The sequence below is a fragment of the Anguilla anguilla genome, chromosome 4, assembly GCF_013347855.1.
Source record: "Anguilla anguilla isolate fAngAng1 chromosome 4, fAngAng1.pri, whole genome shotgun sequence".
NCBI classification, from domain to species: domain Eukaryota; kingdom Metazoa; phylum Chordata; class Actinopteri; order Anguilliformes; family Anguillidae; genus Anguilla; species Anguilla anguilla.
The window spans coordinates 52,271,016-52,289,755 of NC_049204.1; the positions used below are offsets into that span (position 1 = coordinate 52,271,016).

Consider the following 18,740-nt stretch of genomic DNA (forward strand, 5'->3'; position numbering starts at 1 on the left):
TCTGAGGATGCAGATGCCCAGCACATATGGTTCGTCTTGCACACTCAGCACCACTTTCATTTCTGTCTTCTTGGCTTGAAAATACAAATACGGTGCATACCAGCCCACCGGGGGGGCAGAAACATAACTGGAGACGTGACCTATAAGTACAGGCACACACAGAGAGGAAGGGACCAGGTGCCTGGATGGTGCAGAATGGAAGGTCTAGATGGTGTGTAGGGAATCCTGATCTTTTGACCTGCCTCTCTAGCCCCCCCAATAAGCTAGCGCCAAGACACTGAATCTGACATGAGCTGATGTTGCCAGTGGATTGAGATGGGAATTGGAGTGACAAGGCTGAGCCTGGGGAGGTTGTAGATCATGTGAGTGACAGTGGTCTGGATATCGTTAGCATGACTCTGATAAGACAGCCGATGGGGGAGGATGACAGAACCAAGAGACTTAGTATCGAGACAGAAGAGGAGAGGACCGAAGACTGAAAACTGGAGTCACCTGTTGAGAGGTAATGATGAGGTATCAAAAACTGTTCCCCCCACATGCAACCAGTAGGGAGCAACTATCAGGGTGATATTCAGACCAGTTGAGTGCTGTGCCACAGATCCTCTAGGCAGTCTGGGAAGAGAGTAGGAGGTAGTGGTCAGCTGTGATAAATGCTGCAGAGATGCTGAGGAGGATTAGAATGGAGGAGACAGAATCTGCCTTCGCTGAGTGAAATTCCTCGCAGACTGCAAGGACTGTCTCTGTTAACTGGCCAGCCCCGGAGGGAGAGCACAGAGGTGTAGGACTAGATGAAGTCAGCCTTGTGAAGACTGACTGGCAGTTCTATAGGCCCCCTGAAACAAAGGAGGGTAGAGGAGGTTGGAGAGAGCTCTGTGTAATGTAGAATGATGATGGCGGTGCGTCTCCTGAGAGAGGAACAGACCAGGATAGGAAGAAAGCACATAGAATTTTATATTAGCTGCATTGAGTCCCAAGGTAACAACCTAGCGGTAGCTTTTTTGTACTCCTTTGATGGACTTCTGCAGGTAGACTCCCTTGTCTTAGTACAACTGAATCTTCATACAACTGAAGCTGCTTCTCCAGCTGCTATCTGTTTTAAATACTGCCCTTAATTCTTTGTAAGCTAAGCCTCAGCCAAAATAAACCTTGCTAATTAGCACTTGAATACAGCTAGCCATGTCACTAATCACTCCACAAAGAGAGTCCAAACATGTACTATGAATAGCTACTTTTATTTAAAAAAGTATGTTACAATCAGCATAAAAGTTAGTTGTGTCTAGGCCAAGTAATACACTGAAGACAGTTAGAAGACACTCAGCCCCCTCAACAATGACAAATGCAGCTCATATACACCTGAGGATAATACACTATTTGATACACTGTTTGAATTTAACATAGCCAAAACACACCTAGGTAATTAACAATTGGATATACCTTGCCATGTCACTAATTGCTACACCAAAGCACTCCAAACAAATACTGTTATTATTAACTACTGCTGCTCAAAAAACAGCTTAAAACAACAGAAAAACTATTTATATCTAGATCAACTAAAACACTGACATCAGTTAAAAAACAGACACTTAGCCCAGATGCAGCTCACACAATAATACACCGTTCGATACACAGCTCAATTCCATTCATTAGCCCGCAGAAACGTATCCAAAATCATCTTCTGCTTTGGGGATGGTCATGCAAATCACGAACAAACCAAAAGAAAAACAATGAATCAAGAGCCTGGGCCAATACATCACTGCTGTTATGAATTGCTACGAGGCCTTAACGTGAGAAAAAGAAATCCCATTTCTACCTCCTTATTTCCTCAAAACTTGCATTCTCATATATAGTGAAGTGCTTCCCGGTGGGATTGGGGAGATTTATGGAGGGAGGCTCGGTAACTGAAGTTGTGTATCCTTGAGGGAGCTGCTGCTACATTTGTATGCTCTGAATACTTTCCTCCACATGAAAAACGACCTCGTCACTCGCATTGGAAGGCAAATCCTAAGTTCGTTTCCTAGTACACTGGGGCCAGAACTGTTCACTGAACTGAAAACTCTTCAGAATGAAATCACATACCATGGCATCGATATTCATTTCATTGATGTTCATTTGCTGTAACTTGTTATTTTGACAACTATTCAATGAGCTTCCTGCATACTGTACCCACAGTGTAGAGGTTGTTTCAGCTTCCTTTAAAAAATGAAATACATTTTTCTTTAATTATTTCTTTTCATCTGTGTTGATGTGTTAATACTGATGCAATAACACTTGCGGAACAAGAAGAAAATGATCAGGTGAAATGAGTGGTTTTGATTTTGATTTCTCCTGAAGAGACTGATTAGAGTTCCTGTCAATATTTGTTCTGACAAGTGAAGGTTGGTAGTAGTTGAATCTGACAACTCTGCATTTCTATTCAATTACTGCAAAGATAATAAACAAAGAGTGTCGGTGAAATCACAAGTTGCCTGTGAAATATGTCGCCCATCATCTTGAGAAAACAAAAAACATATGGCACGATAAAGGTGGTCTAAGCATATTCATTTATTCAAAAGAGACATGGTCTTGTTTCTGCATAAAGTCTATTCTGGGAAGGATGTAGCGTTTTAGTGGAGGAGGAGGAGGCGGGGGGTGGTTAGAGAACAAGCATAGCTGTGCCTATCCTCAGCGCATATTAGATTTCAAAGGGGAAAGAGACAGTTGAACATCTCCTTTTTGTGACACCAGAGGTCTGACGGCCGTGCCAGGGGTTAATGGGTGTGGCGCCAAAGCAGCAGAGGAGGCCAGGGTAGCTGTCTGTGAACCTCAGCCTTGACCACTCAGGAGGCACTTCTCCCTGGAAAGCGAGGACACAAGGCTGACAGCTGAAGCCCAGTCCATGTGCTCTGTGTCAAATATAATGTAATCACCTTTCGCAGCTGTTCAACAACTCTGACCGGCTCCTGCTCCCCTCAGCCTCCCCTCCCCCTCTCTGACTTATGAGTCTCTTTTCCTTCCCTCCCCACCACAGAGATGGAGCCGTGGATACACCGGTTCAGGGCAGAAGGCACAGTGGATTACTCACAGCTGACCTTTGACCCAGGCCAGAACGAACTGATTGTGGGAGCCAGGTAACAGGATCATCTCTTTCTAAACACGAGGTTGAATTTTGAGGATCCGGGTTGCTCTTGCCATCACTCTTATAAAAGTGAATCGTTGTCATATCAGTCCACAAGACCTTTGTTTGGAACTCTCCCCGGCACAACCTTGGTCCTTATATTGACAAATGCCAGTAACAGACACCAAAAGCAATCAGAAGTCTAGACTCAAGACTAGATACTGAAAGCTCTCATATACCTGCACAAGGAATCAGTTAAACACACCTGACTCATCAGACAAATCTGTGAAACCATTTGTCCCAAATATTATGGTGCCCTGAAATGGGGGAGATTATGTAAAATCTACACGTTATAATTCCTACATGGTGAAACGAAAATGTATAAAAAATACCTTTTAATAAAAGCTGAGAATCTGCACTTTAACCACATGTGAATTGTTTGATTACAAAGATATGTGTTTGTCCAAAACATTATGGAGCTCATCTTCATCCTCATCTTCAGTGCCTAAAACATCTTTCATTACCATTATCCTAACCTACTATACAGTGTACACCCTATGCTATTATATATAATTGGGTAGAGTGTATATACTGTAGTTGGCTATGGTAATGGCAATGACAAATGTTTTAGGCACATCTGAAGGCTATAACCTAGGCTGTAACTAGATGTGTGTGAAATGTGAGTTAAATTAACTACTGTCAAGAGCTAGGCAGGGAAGAAAAACAGGAAATAAGAAGAGAAAAGGACAGTTCAAAACTGAAACGAGAAATATCCTTTCAAGCATTCTGTTCTTACGTTGCATTTGCTGGAAATTGTTATGTGTGGACAATTAGTGTACCCAGAGTGAATCATGGCACTTTATTCGGGCAAGGGCCTGAAAGGCAATGAAGAATATGTGGTGGCATGTGAAAGAAAGACGGCAGCATTGCTGAGCCTTGAAATGCCATGCTTCAAGTAACATTCTATTAGATAGTGCAGAGCTCACATTAATCAGGAGGGGAAAGCACCGGTTCTGCTTTTTTCCTCTTTCAGGAGCTCACTCAACCAAAAAATATAGTGCTTCCCCTTCTGATCAATGCAACATGCCTGGTTCATGGTGGCACGTCATCAACAAGCAGGAACCAGATTTCAGCACAGGAAAACATTTGCTATGCTTTATTTTTAAATTCCAGTGAATCTGTCTGCATTTGGTTTAATTCCATTGAAACTATACATTTAGACTGAATGTGAGTTTTTTCTAAAGTATGAATTGGGTTAGAAAACGACTCACAGGCCTGAAGTTTTCGTTTTCTTTTATATGTGAAACCCAAAGCTATATCTGGAACTGCCATGTTTACATTCTTCTGCACCATATCATCAACACTGACAAACCCTTAACCATGAGGATGGGGTATAAAGTGTAACGATCTCTGTGGTTGGATTTTCTTAGCGCTGAACCAAACCCATGAGCTTCTGTCATGTGAAATTGACTGAAACTTTTCTAGTTTTAAATTGCATTGTAATTATACAGTTCTCCCATATGGCATTGTAATTCAGATGTTATGATATTCATGCTTTCTCATCATGAGTGACTTTGACTGGGTCAAAAAAAGGTTTTACTCGCCCTTCCCCAAAAAATCCATGCAATCTTTTTTGGACATGTGAGGCTGAATTTACCGTATATGAAGTGCGATTGCTTTCTAATGCGCATCATATCCTGCTGATCTCTGTCCCGGCACACAGGCAGCAAAGCTGTATAGTCTGTTAGCTGCAGCTCATGTGATAGCTGTGAAATTGATATTTATTTCCATTGTCTGTCACCTCAGTTTTAATTTAGCAGAGCCATACTGTGCACTTCTGAAGCTTGTCTGCGTGATTCTCTCCAGAGTAACTTTGTGAGGAAGATGAGCTCCCTGTCTGTTAGGGATCATGAACATTCACTCATTTTCCTCTAATGGCCTCAGTTGTCAATACGGCTCCCATCTGCAAAGGGCACATAGGAAGGCCAGGGAGACTAGCCGCTGCAGAAACATCTGAAGCTGTGGGAATTGGCTAATGCGTTTTAAATGGAGGTTAGGGTAGGTAAAAGAGAGCATGAGAGATATTTGCTGAGACCGAAAGAAAATAATGGAATGGAACAGTTTGACATGAAAAGGGAATCGCACAAACATCCATATAAGCATATCTACATGTGTGTGTGAGCATGTGTGTGTGTGTATAAAAGGGAGGTGTGTGTGTGTGTGTCTGTGAATGCACATTTGCTTGTGCGTGTGTGTTTGTGTCTGGATGTTACAGTTCACTGAGGATGATAGATTCACCACTGCGCAGGTTCATTGGCATGGCTTACAATTCAGAAGCTAGACCATTTTAAGAAATAAAAGAGGAGGGAAGTTGTCATTATGGGAGCTATCAATAACATTGCATTATTTGTTGTGTTGCTGTTGTCATATATTTTTATCAGGCAGTAGCCCTATGAGTTCCCTGCGGTCGACAGTCTCCCCTTCTACCTCAACTGGAGATCAATGCGGTTCAATATGTACTAAGTCACTAGCCTCGCCTCCTTGTGTTAGTGGTCTGGAAGTGGTGTCAATGCACAAAGAAGTGATCCTTTCTGCTCAGTCAATTGTGTAGATTTAGGAATCTCCCCAGGGGCAGTGTGGTTTGCCTCCAGTACATTACTGGAATCCACTCTGGCACTGTGGAGCTGTGCAGAGGGATCTGCTGATGGGATTCTCAGTTTCTGATCTGAATGCTTGAGAGAGCAGCGGGCACATCTTCATGCACTTCAGTAACATACTCCATTCCGTTTCATTATTCAGGTATCAATGCTGGCCACTTGCTGTTTATTCCAAGTTTAGCTTTTAATTCCCATTGTTAAACAAATACACTGAAGCACAACATAATATTAGCAATGTATCCCTGCTGTAATGTTGTACTTTTATGTTTTTGTCTACTTGGAGAGTTTTGACTCACTTATGTAATGTAGCAGTATTGAAGAGTCAGATCTAATTTTACAGAGAATTATATTCCCACTTGAATGGTATTTAGTAATGGCGCAATTGCAGATTAATTGCTTGTTCATTTTAAAAGCCTCATTCAGCATTTACACAGATTGTTCTGATTTTTAATACCAGCATATGCTATGCAAATTACTGTTGCAGTTATGAGTACAAAGACACAGTTATCAATTATGTATTTAAGAAATGAATAATCACAGAGTATTTGGTCAGTAGTCTGCCAATGTCCTCTGAACAAATTAATTGTGGCCTGCCTAAAAGTTGTGAAACATCACCACATTTTTGGTCACTGCTATGGAAACTATGGTACTGATATTGACAGGCTATAGCCTGTGCAATGCAGGTAAAAAGAGAGGTTTTAGTGAAGATGCACAGAATAAGGGTGGAGCTATTGATTTATGTCAATATAGTAAGTGGGCTCTGGTCATAGTATGCTGTTCTGTTACGGTAAATCTCACTTATCTATGACCGGCAGTAATTACCATATGTGCTCCTGTTGAGCCTCCTGACACCATGTGACTGTTTAATGTTAATAGGTGCTGCATTTCATTATTAATGACTACTTACTTATTTTGCTAATAATGTCTAAAAGTGGGTTTTCTCAAAGTGATTGCCTGCAGGCACAAGTATAATTGTTTGGTTGACTAGCTTTGGTATGTGCTGAGTGCTGTACTTTATTGTAAACTGTGTATTTTGATGGTCAGGGATTCCGAGTGGGCACAGATGTGTGATTTTTGTTTCTTACTGATGTTGTCTGCTACAAATACAGATTTTAGTGCCTATCATTCATGACAAACAGTGTTTGTGCTCTCCAGTGATCACTACATCTTAGTAGTAATGCTTTGTTAAAAATCTATAGTCTTTTTTATTGTCAAAAAAACTTTTTCTTTCAGAAATCACCTCTTCAGGCTGCATTTGGAGGACCTCTCTTTAATCCAGGTGTGTGACTTAATACTCTCTTTCTTATCTTTCTTTCTCCCTCTGTCTTTTTCTTTGCCTCCCTCTCCCTCCCTTCCATTCCCCTCTACCTCCCTTGCTCTCATCCACCTTCCCTCTCTGTCTCTTTTTCTCTCCTTCTCTCTCCACAGGAATGTAATTGTCAGCCGTGTCAGCTAGAGAACTGCACTATGAAAAGGGGAAGAAGTGAACATACCTTTAATTGTCAGTACTGAACTGAATGAGCTTGTTTTGAGTGGTTTTTCACTATGAGTAAGCATGCCAGTTCAAAGGAGTCACCCGTGGTTCATCATCTCCAAGCTGGGTGGCAAATAAAATGCTGTTGGATGTTAAGATGCCTGGCATTTGAAATTATTTTCACCACTGATGGCATGTTTGTGGTTCACAAGTTGTTCTACTACTATACTCATTTTCTGACTTCTGACAGCTTGTTTTCAGTACACTTGCAAAATAGCTTTGGCTTTTATTCTCTCTCTCTCTCTCTCTCTGTTTATTTATATATATATATATATAATTTATAAATATAAATAAATATATAATTGTGTAAAAAAGTTTTGATGTTGAGTTTGCTGTCAGTGAAGTTCTTTTAGCAGACAAGTCATCAAAATAGTACAAATTACATATTTTCCTACAGTTCCTAACATCAAAGTGAACAAAAAATGTTCTCCTTTCAACAGTGTTGTTTCTTGAAGCTGTTTCCCTCTGTGCTTTCTTTTTGAAGTGAGAATATTAATTCACAGGCCAATAGCCAATCATTTTTTGGTCTGCTTTGTTTTATTTCTTGAAAGATATTTGTTTGCTTTGTACTTTTTGCTTTTCTCTTTATATTCTCACTATTCTCTTTCTAAAAAAAAGGAAAGAATCAAGTTGCATTACGCCATATAAGAAAATATAAAGGCATAGACATGCATCAGTGTGGGTCTTACCTCAACGTCCGCATGCTTAAATCAACACTAGAGAAGCTACTCAGTATGATATATGTTGAAAGAGACAGAGATAGCGCTTCTGTAAATATTTGTATTAGAGGAAAAATGTGCTCAATTCTAAGCCTCCATTAGGGAACGAAAGATTGGAGATTTGCAAAAGCACTCCAGTCGCTCAGTCTCTGGCAGGAGTCAGAAAGAAGGCCATGAGCCTAATGTCCTCTATCATGACTAATATAGCTCTGTGGATACTCCTCCACTTCACTTATATCTGTTCCCTTACTGCGGTACTGGACAGTCATGGAGTAAGATGGACCACTGTCCCACTCTCTTGTCAGCTGAGTGTGGGGCCAAGTGTTTGTAAATGTAGAGAAGTCCAAGGCAGCATGTGTGTTACCTCAACCAGTGGACAGTTGACATTGATCATTGCGCAATTGACAAGCCACTAGCTGATAAAACCCTTCTTGAGGTGCGTGCAGTTAAGTGCATGATTCTCACCAGACATACTGTAAATTCACGTGAGGCTGGCCGGGTGAGGGATGTCTGGCACCTAGCTGGAACGTGTGCAGTCCTAGAGGATTTAGCGCTACCTTTTTGTCAGCAGCTGATAGTTTTCTCAGTGTAGTAATCAGATGCTGAGGTTGATTAAAACCAACCCTGCTAGGGATTACCAACGCCCATCAATAACATTCTAACACCTTCATGACCCTATCTATTGCTCCTGATTTAAATTGGAACCACTATTTGTGCCTCTTGATTCACTGCTGTGCTGCCCAGACCTCTGCCAGCTGCACTCACCTTTGAGCCGGTAACTATTTTACACACTGCAGGCCACACAGTTCTGCAGTAAATCTGTGCCTGGAGGATAGACATGTCTTTCACTGAAACTTTGTAGTCTATCGGCTCCTGGCGCATCATTGGGTAAACCTGAATTCTGTGTTGTCTGAAGAACCACGGCCACTGTTAAACCTGCCCTTACCCGGTGATATAAAACCAGTTGTGTTGTGCTTCTGCTGCTGAGTCCTGCACTGTGGTTCCCAAACAGTGGTTTTAAGCCCTGTCCCACCAACTTTGGTTCCACTTGGAGCTTGGATGTGATTTTATTTTTGGTTTATAATGGACTTTTTTCTTCTTTCAACCCTACTGTGCCCCACAACCGAACCCCCCAATCCCCCAACCTCCGGCCCACCACTCCATTTCTGTGCACCCGCCCTCTTTGTGTCCTCACTTGGACTTAATGGTAGTTTTGCAATAGTCAATTAATCGCTCCAAAATGATTTGTTCTTTGTCTGTTAGTGATGGGGACAGATTTTTAAGAAATATTGTTGACTCATTAATCTTTGAACAACACAGAAAGGTTAATGAAATCTGTCATATTCATCTTCATCCAGTTAACTGCAAGCTTACATTACTCATTGAGCTTTCCCATAAACAATTCATATTTTTATACCAGTGTGCATATTGTATGAAGGATGTGTTTGTTTACATTGCGCAGTGAAAGACTGCAATTTCGAAGCGTTTGAGTGACTACCCAGATGTTGGTGGGTTTGTGTTCCATTACGATTTGTCGCCCCGGTGGAAAGCAGCGGAATCCTTTGATGGCTGGATGCAGTCAGCACGCTGGCTGTTCGTATGCTCGGAGTTGAGGGGAGGGGGCAGCGCGGAGGGCCAGACCCGCAGTGAAAGGGCAGGGGGGGCGCGGCTGCAGCCTTTTGTTGCGGTCCACTGAGACCCTGTCCCCGTGCCCTCTGCATTACTCACCACACGAGCGTGCCACTCCCCCCCTCTAATCTCCTCTCCTCCCTGCTGACCTCTTTAGCTTTGATGCCAGCGCAAACTCTCACCCCTCACCAAGCTCAGCGACTACAGAGCTAAAGTCCATTTCTTAGACTTTCTGTCTTAGGAGACAGATTACACGTTTGCAGGGCCCTATTGAATTCTGCATTAGTTTAGCGCATAACTGAATGGTGCACAGATTCTCGACTCTGTGGAGTTTCTTTGATTGTTTCAATGTTTCACTACTAGATATTCATCTGGTTAAATGCAAAGTTGTGATTCTAGAATCAAGGACACAGAAGGAGACTTTAATTTGAGTTACCTCTTACATATACCTCTGCCATATAAAATAAAACCTAATGAAACAAATTATTGAACAAATTAGTGAAAGTCTGTCCAAGTGGGTGGTGGAGAGTTGCGAGGGAGGTGGAGGGGTAATGAAATTTACTAAAATTTAATCTGCCTTAAGTTTTTTTTTTTTTTTTTTTTTTAAACCACAGGTAGCCTAATACCTTTAGCTGGAGCCTTCTGAGTGTGTACTGAGCACTGCACCTGGAGATCTTAAGCTTTGCAATTTCTTGCTTGGAATAACCTTGCCACAATATGTTTACTTGGCTCCGCACACCTACACCTTACTTTTTCTTCTTGCCATATTTCTTGCAACTTTAGTACATGTATTTTACTTGAAATCAGGGTTTTTTTTAAAAAAAAGATAAGATTTCAATCATTGTAACTCGTAGAACAGTAGAACACATACTGATGTACAATTTTAACCATATATATGACCCACTGATATCCACTATCCCTAGTTAAACATATACAGGATTTGTTCATTTCAGTCATCCTCAGAATGACAAATTTTCATCCTTATTCTGAACACCAATGTTGAGAATGTTGATCGGTGTTCTGTATGTTCTCCCTGCTGAAGACAGGAGTCTCAAACTAGCTTCCATAATTTTGGAAGAAAAAAAGAATATGTAGAGCATGAAATCACAATCATTGCCCTTCTATTGTACATAAACCGAACAGAGGAGCTTTTATGGTCAAATAAAGAAAAGTGATATGTGGCATGTAATTATCAACAGTACTGAGTTGCATCTCATGCTAAAAGTAAACTTCTAAACTGCTGAAAATTAAGTTGTGATTAAAAGGCAAATAAAAAATTCTCAGCACAACATCACTGTGCAACAGATGCCCTTTGTTCATTAGGCACTATATCAAATATATAGTTTGCCTGAAATCAATGCCAGTCTGAGCACTCATATCATAATCTGCTCTCTCTCTCTCTCTCTCTCTGTCTCTCTCTGTCTCTCTCTCTCTCTCTCAAACGTCTGTGGATGCCATTTACTCCTCTGTAATGAAAACAATATCTGGCACGGTGGCAATTGTGGTGGAGCTGCTTCATAAAATTACTGAAAGGAGCAGACTGGATAGATCGAACATGACAGCGTGCGCTTGTTTTGATCGTGTATGGGGCGTCTGCATGGTTTATGTTTGCAATATGAAGCTTGAATCGACTGGTCTCGCAAAGTAATAACCTTAACCCAATTTTTTAAATGATGCTCTACTGGTTGTTTCACAATACAGACAAACCATTGCAATAATTTATTCTGAGATTTTCTTACATTTAATAAATATACTACTGTGTTCCCGTTTATGTGTGATTCTGCTATGAGAAAAATGGAGAAGAACACAGATATACTGGGATCGCTTCATTTAATAGAATGAGAAACAGCAGCATAACTTGTTAGAAAATGTAACAAATAATGAAAGAACAAAGTAAGTGAAAAGTTTATTGTGAGGTTGGAGGGTAAACTGTGAGCGGGCAGAGCGTTCCATTGCATGGATCCTGGAGACTTGCAGAGGCGAGAGGTCATCCTGGCTGCCCCCACAGAACGCCTCTGAAATGGAGGCAGCATCGGTCCTCCTCCATTATACCTCCATTATGAAACATCAGACACATGCTCATCAAACGACATATCAAACAGCAGCAGGTGCGTTATGCACAGCACTGTCCAAATGGCTTCTTCTCTTTGTCTGTCTCTTTTTACGCGGCATGGAAGCCGTGGTCTGCACATCGAGAAGAGGCAAACTGAGATATCTGTCCGCATGCTCCGGTGTGCTAACCTCACCTGGCAGAACTGATTATGGGGACGGCAGACAGAGCTGCCCTCTCCTCCCTCGTTACCTCGTTACCTCGTGCTATGAGGCGCTAAAGGGAATTAGATTCGGCCAGGTTGCGTGTGGCTGGGAACATTGGGGCTGGTCCTGTGTAGTCTGGTTTTTGTCCAAGTGACGATTGAAATCTGCCTCACTCAGCTGAATGCACTGTGAGGCACCCAGAATACTCAGCAGTTAAAGAATCTCTGGGCCAACAGCAGTACAGTCACGGAAGCATTGATTAACTGTACCGGTAAATTTGCAGTGTTTACACACTGTAATGTGTTATCATTCTGATGAATGAATAGTTCTTTCAAGCTCAATTTAGATTGGCATCTAGTCTCGGGCACTACTAAAAAGCAGCGGCTTGAACCGCAACAGTGATGAACCGCCATCTTGGGATAATATGCTGTATCTCCAAGAGAAGACATCCAGAGAGCCATAGCTCAGAGCTAGGTCAAAGAAACAGGTGATTGCAAATGTGCAACTTTTTTTATTTCAGAGTGTATGGCCTGAATTAGGTTCGCATGAAATTAAACCATCCTGGTAGAGGGTTAAGCCATCTCTTCTTTTTTAACTCAATGACTGTAATTGTCATACACACAGAGTGGGATCAGACTGCAAAAGTTAAATGAAATGATTTATTGCTGCGCTATTATCCAATGAAACGAGAGCCAGGGCCGGCCTGAAGTGCTGAAAAGCAATTTTCTCCCTGGCAGTTACAGACTGCCCCGGGTGATGTCGTGCGGGGCAGATCTCATTGTGAAACAAAATCAAGCCCTTCCAGACGGAGGAGCCTGTGGCCTGGCGGGACGCGGACAAATTGCGGCGGCGTCTCTCCCGCGTCTCCCGCTGGGCCCGGTGGCCTCCTGACCCCCGGCCCGCTGAGGAGAGCCGACCGGCGACCCGCTGGGTGGGGCAGTGAGCCTCTCGCGTACCCCAGCCGACGCGGACGCGGGAGCACGGATCTCAATCCGCGTCTTGCTGAGCGGGTTAACTGCATGCCGCGGGTTTCCCGCAGGGCACCGCTGCCCCTCTTGCCGTTACGACACGCGCCGCCTCCGGGCCCATATTTGCATTTCCACCCACTGAGAGACCAGTTATTCTGGTGATTTAAGTCTGTGTTTACCATCTGACTCTCAGAAATAATGTCTCTCAGCACAGTTTGAGGTGTTGGATTGTGCTTATTTGCACAATGGATACTCAAGATGCAGAGTAGAAACAGAATCTTATCCCGGATGAATGATATTATCATCTCAGTTGCCTGGAAGCCAGTATGGCATTTAGCACCAGTATGTCTGCGGTTGCCATTTGAGTATCTTTGAGATGTTTGAATGAGTTTTTAAAAATGTATTATATATATATATATATATATATATATATATATATATTATATGTATTGGAAATTTGTTGGCATGGGATACTTTATTTACATGTGATTATTCAATATCATGAAAATGCAACCCCATAATAATGATATTGTAATGTCATTATGCTGCAGTAAATCACCCATTTTAAATATCATCTCTGCAATATTCATTTCAAATTTTTTACATGGAATTTTTTGAAAAGCTATTAAAGTCAGTTATTTCTCAGTTATGTGTATGCCATGAAGGAAAAGACCGATGTATAAAGCGAGCATCCCACCCTGATGCTGCATGTCATTAGCTTCTCTGTCTCTCAGTTACGTGCTGGTAGTCAGACAATTACTTTGAGCTAATCAGCTGCCAGCAGAACACTTACACTTATTCACAAAGTCTGCTAATTGAATTGTGTTGCATAACGTGGTCATTTAAATGCATGGAATAAAGCGTATAAGTCGACATAACAACACAATAAATAATAACTTTGACAGTGCCATTACGTTACCTCAGATAAGACCGTGTTTCCTGGTTTGTAGTAATGTGTTAATATTCAGTTAATAACTACTCTGTTGGCTTGCGCCATAAAAGCAAGTTCGCTTGCTCTCTTAATGAGAGGGCATACTTAGCTTGAAAGAAATTGCTTTAAAATATGGCTTTTTTCCAGAATTAAATTAATAAATTATGCATTATTTTGTGTCCAACTATTGCCCACACTTGTTTTGAAACACTGTTTTTGGCAGATATTGCGTACACTGTTTATTGTGTACAGTATAGCTTGTGACAATGGTTCAGGCTGGCAAATTGGACTAAATTTGTGGTAGAAGCCTGTTTGAAACATTTGCATTTTAATTGACTGTTTAAAGTGAACTTGCTCTGAGATGCACTCAATAATGGTAGGATTAAGGGGGATTATTATTAAAGTAGTTCACTGCCACGGTCAGTGTTTATGTGTATTAATCACTTATATTTATTTGAGGGAGGAATAAATGAGACAAATGGCCTTTTCATCTGAAAGGTGCATAGGCCAGCTTCATGTTCAGATTACATGTATAAAGTGACCCATTGCCAGATGGCCTTTGCCATTTTGGAAAAAGCATTGTGTATGGCGTTCTATATATTCAAGGTTGCATAAACTATATTTTTTTACATTCTATATATATTAAAAGCTGTATGCAGTACATGTGTTTAGTTGCTTGCACCATGTCTATAAACATGCCAGAATTGTGCTTTAAATATAGCATTTAATATTTAGTACGGTTCTTGTGAGCAGTGGCTATGCAGCAAGGAGAGTTAAAGTTAGAGATACATTATAAGTGGATTAGTATATGGAACAAAGCAGCCATTTTCTGTGTGGCCTACTCTGCTGGCTATGCATGGCCCCACCTGGTCGTGACAATAGAGCCACTGTTGTTTCAGAAGGCATGTCCTGGCAGTGGCCCAGTGCCCGTCCTTCTTCATCCTCCTCCCATTGTTGGGATTTCAGGCATTCTGGGGTAGCGGAATGTCTGGCAGACAACACACTGTCAGATTTGTATTTATTTAAAAATGTCCCTTGTTCATAGTTTTTTTCCCCTGATGTAAAACTAGAGCACTGTTTCAGAAGTGTTCAGCAAACAACTTCTGGGCCCTGTTTTTTTTCTGTTTCATTGGATTCCCGAACAATATCAATTTTGTCCTTTAACATTTCCATGAAGGCTAAAAATAAGTCCTTTGAGGGAAGTTTTGTGGTACGCATGCGCAGGTGGTGCTTCGTTTAGTAGGACACTGCTCCTTTACATTATCGCCAAACCATGACACTTCTTCACACATGCGGTACCGACATGGTTAAGTGAACTGCAAAACCTGTTTGTAGCTAGCTGCTCTCAGCAATCCAATTAAAGCTGTTAATACCTTTGATTCTTGTTAATTCTTTTCTCTGGTATAGTCTTGTATAGTTTCACAGTTGAGTTTACACGTTTTGTAGTTACCAGCTCACTTGGTGGCCATTGGTTTAGTGATTAGCGAGCTAGCTAGCCAGGCTTTTGACCTCCGCAAAGGTCAAAAAACAACATTCATATTTTAGACAATATATTTTATGGCAAAGGTCTGTGTTCCTGCTATTGCCTGAGTAACATATTTTCTTTCTGGGTTCTTTTTTTATATATTAGATTATGTTCAGCCATGAAGGCATTTTGGGGCTTCCTGGATTTCACCATTAAGAACACATCCTTTGGATGATATAGTGTCATGCATTGTTTCAAGAGGCCTGGTGTCCTCATTGTGTTGGAAGCTTATATCTTTAAATGGCAAGCCTCTAGCTGTCATGTCCATATGGAAGAGAGCTACATGGATCAGGTTTCCCTTCTCAACTAGATTAGGAAGCCTTATGTGAGAATGTGTTTTCTTCCTCTAAAAGTCGATTCCACTTGCTAAATTTTTTCATAAATATAACTCCTTTTCAGATGAAACTCTGATGATAAATGTGTAATAGAGACTTGGGTGAGGTTGGTACTTTTCTTTATGTGCTTTGGGAATGTCCTGAAGTTTCTTCTTTATGGGACTTTGTTGTACCTCCAGTGTCTCATTTCCTTGATATAAGTCTCCCTAGGTGTCCTGCTTTATTGTTGCTAAGAGATGATTAATCTGTTTTTTTACTACTAATAAAAATGATTACTCACGTCTGTGCCCACAGCAGCCAAGAAAATAATTTTGATGAGATGGATGAGAGTTGTCCTCTATATTTGTAATTCTATTTAAATAACGCACTTATTTTAACTTTGAGATCTACAGCCAGAATTCATCGGGATAAGACAACTACAGTAACTTCCTGATCAATGGCCGTTTCTCTTAAAAAACAAAGACAAAATTTCAGCTCTTGATTATCCATGCAATCCAAGTAAACTCCATGTTAATGATGCTTTTAATGATGCTTGTATATTAATTTATGGATTTGTGCTGGCAAATCTGCTGGGGTGCATTTTTTGGCCAATTTTGAATATTTTAAATGCATTCCTTTCCCTTATGGGATATGTTGTTGTTGTCATTGTCGTTGTCGTTGTTGTTGTTGTTCTTGTTGTTCTTGTTGTTGTTCTTGTTGTTGTTCTTCTTCTTCTTTTTCCTTTTCTTTTTCTTTTTCTTTGTCTTTTTCTTTTGTTGAATACATGGATATAAACCTGAGCTCACAAAAGACAAATTCCCAAGAAAAGAAGATAGGACTTGCAGTATAGTAGATAGTGCACATCTATCTGGCTGTTGAGCACCTTGACATAAAACACTTACTGCAGGATACACAAAGTGGATCTGGGTCCTATTTGTTTCAGAAAATGGGATGCTGTTTCAGTGGAACCACTGCATTTGCAATATCAATAAAAGCATGCAATAAAAGCATAACTACATTTACAGAAAATGTTGCATGGAATGCGAATGACCAAACCATACTGATTCATCTGAAGGAATATAGAAACAATTGTGCTAGGGAATCATCTTCTGGTAAACCAGTATGCTGCTTACGCAGTGTAATTTGTGCAAACTTGTGTACAGTCACGCCCTTAATCACAAAGAGTAGCACCGGTGCACGCTGGGTCTCTCCAGCGATAGTGAGCGGGCTGTCTGATTTAAAGGACGCCCACCCCTAAAATAGCTGAGTGTGGTCTGGAATTTGAGCTGGCAGACCCACAGAGGAGAGGCCTGGTGCCAGCCGCCACTCCCTCCCACAGCGTCTGGGCCTCCGTGCTGAAGAGACGGGACGCGGCCGCGTACCACTCCCTCGCACAGCATGTGATCTCCTCCCTGTGACATGTTCAAAAGACCTTCTCCTTGAGGGATCTCCGACTGTCCTTAGAGACTCTGTGACTGTGCCCCCCTCTGCCCATACATCCTGCTCACTGCCCAAACGGGAGTGAGATGATCATAGGTGAGAGATCATAGGTGAGACGGGCGTCAGTGTAGCTCAGTGGGTAAGGAACTGGGCTTGTAACCGAAAGGTCATAGGTTCAATTCCTGGGTAGAACACAGACGTTGTACACCTGAGCAAGGTACTTAACCTGCCTAGTATATATCCAGCTGTATAAATGGATACAATGTAAAATTCTATGTAAAAGTTGGGTAAGTCACTCTGGATAAGAATGTCTACTAAACGCCTGTAATGTAATGTAAAGATCATTCTCCAGTGCCGCTAGGCAGCAGGGTCAATAAAGGCACTTTGTACTTTGCAGCATCCCACAGTATTGGCACAGGACCCCTGGTTCCCGGTTCTCATTTGTTTCACAGATTTCGGGAGATAGCAGGATGAATTGTGTGTTATCAGTCACTCAATTCCAGCTGCCTTTGTAATGGGCCTTGAATAGAAGGCCTTTGTCCCAGCACGCTCCTTTAACCGGCTATGTAAATCTTCAGATGAAATGCATTTCTTCCTGTCCACCTGAAGGCAATCATGGCTGGGCTGGTTTGAGTATGAAACTGAGATAAAATTCTATCTTGTAAGGCACTACTAAAAGAAAATATTTGAAGGCAAGCGGAGCAGCAGTGGAATAGAATTTCATGCTGGTGTCGTGGGAGTTCAGATATATTGACTATTTCTTTTTTTTTTATTTCCTGAATAAAATGGTTTTGGAATCCATCTACAAACATATCAAATGGGCATGGTTCTATTTCTATTTTGCAAAGAGGATGCAATGTAGTTTGTCGGTTATAAGCTGGCTTCACTGCTTTTTTGATTGGGAATATTTCAGTAGTCTTTTTAATAATGGTTTGTCAGCTTGAAATGGGTGGGCGTGTGGTTGCTGACACTTGGCAGAAACAGCGGCGTGCTTCTCCACAGCTTGGGTAGCGCTATATAAATAAATAACCGGATCAGTGAAGTGGCCAAGAGGTCAGCTAAATGAAACAGGGAGAAATGGGAGCACATGCAGATATCCCCATCGTAGGGCAAGCATTGCATTTTGTTTCTTCATTCCTTAGCAGTGCTGAAATGTGAAAAGCATTCTCTCGTTCCTCCCACATAAATCACACTGACATTCACGTTGCCACTGCAATCCCTCTCATTCCTGGGCTCACTGAAAGCGTTTTTGTTTCCCTATCCAAAGTGACAGTGAACAGAATGCATCACATTATCAGTTTAAATCCATCTCCTTGCCTCTGCCCGGTTAATTTATCCACACTGACAATCTAAATGCATTGTAAATGACATTAATGTATTTTTATTTATTTTTTCCTTTTGCCTCTTTTGAGACAGTGTGACTTAACTTAATGAGTCAGAGCCCTGATAGGTGTGTAAGATCCAGAAAATGTTTTACATTATGTGCCAAAGATATTCAAATTTGCCTTAGATGCTATTTGATATAATTTATTATGTAATGATAAATAAATTCAGGTAGGTGATATAAATTCTGTATGGTCACTTTCAAATTTCAGCTATTCATCTCCTGGGGGAAATGGGGATGAAGAGTTTTGGATTAAATGGAATACAGAATGAGATTCTAATTGTTTGAT

The 18,740-nt window shown here is 41.3% G+C and overlaps 1 protein-coding gene across 2 annotated transcripts in view; it reads left to right on the plus strand.

The window, feature by feature from the left end:
* The window catches only part of sema5a (sema domain, seven thrombospondin repeats (type 1 and type 1-like), transmembrane domain (TM) and short cytoplasmic domain, (semaphorin) 5A), a 102,422-nt gene that overhangs the window by 35,010 nt on the left and 48,672 nt on the right, over positions 1 to 18,740 (plus strand). For both annotated transcript variants that reach the window (XR_004764694.1, XM_035412435.1), the window contains exons 3-4: positions 3,008 to 3,107; positions 6,985 to 7,030. Coding sequence is in view for 1 of the 2 variants with exons in the window: in XM_035412435.1 (XP_035268326.1) it covers positions 3,008 to 3,107; positions 6,985 to 7,030 (146 nt within the window). In the remaining variant the exon portion in view is untranslated. The remainder of the gene's footprint in view (positions 1 to 3,007; positions 3,108 to 6,984; positions 7,031 to 18,740) is intronic.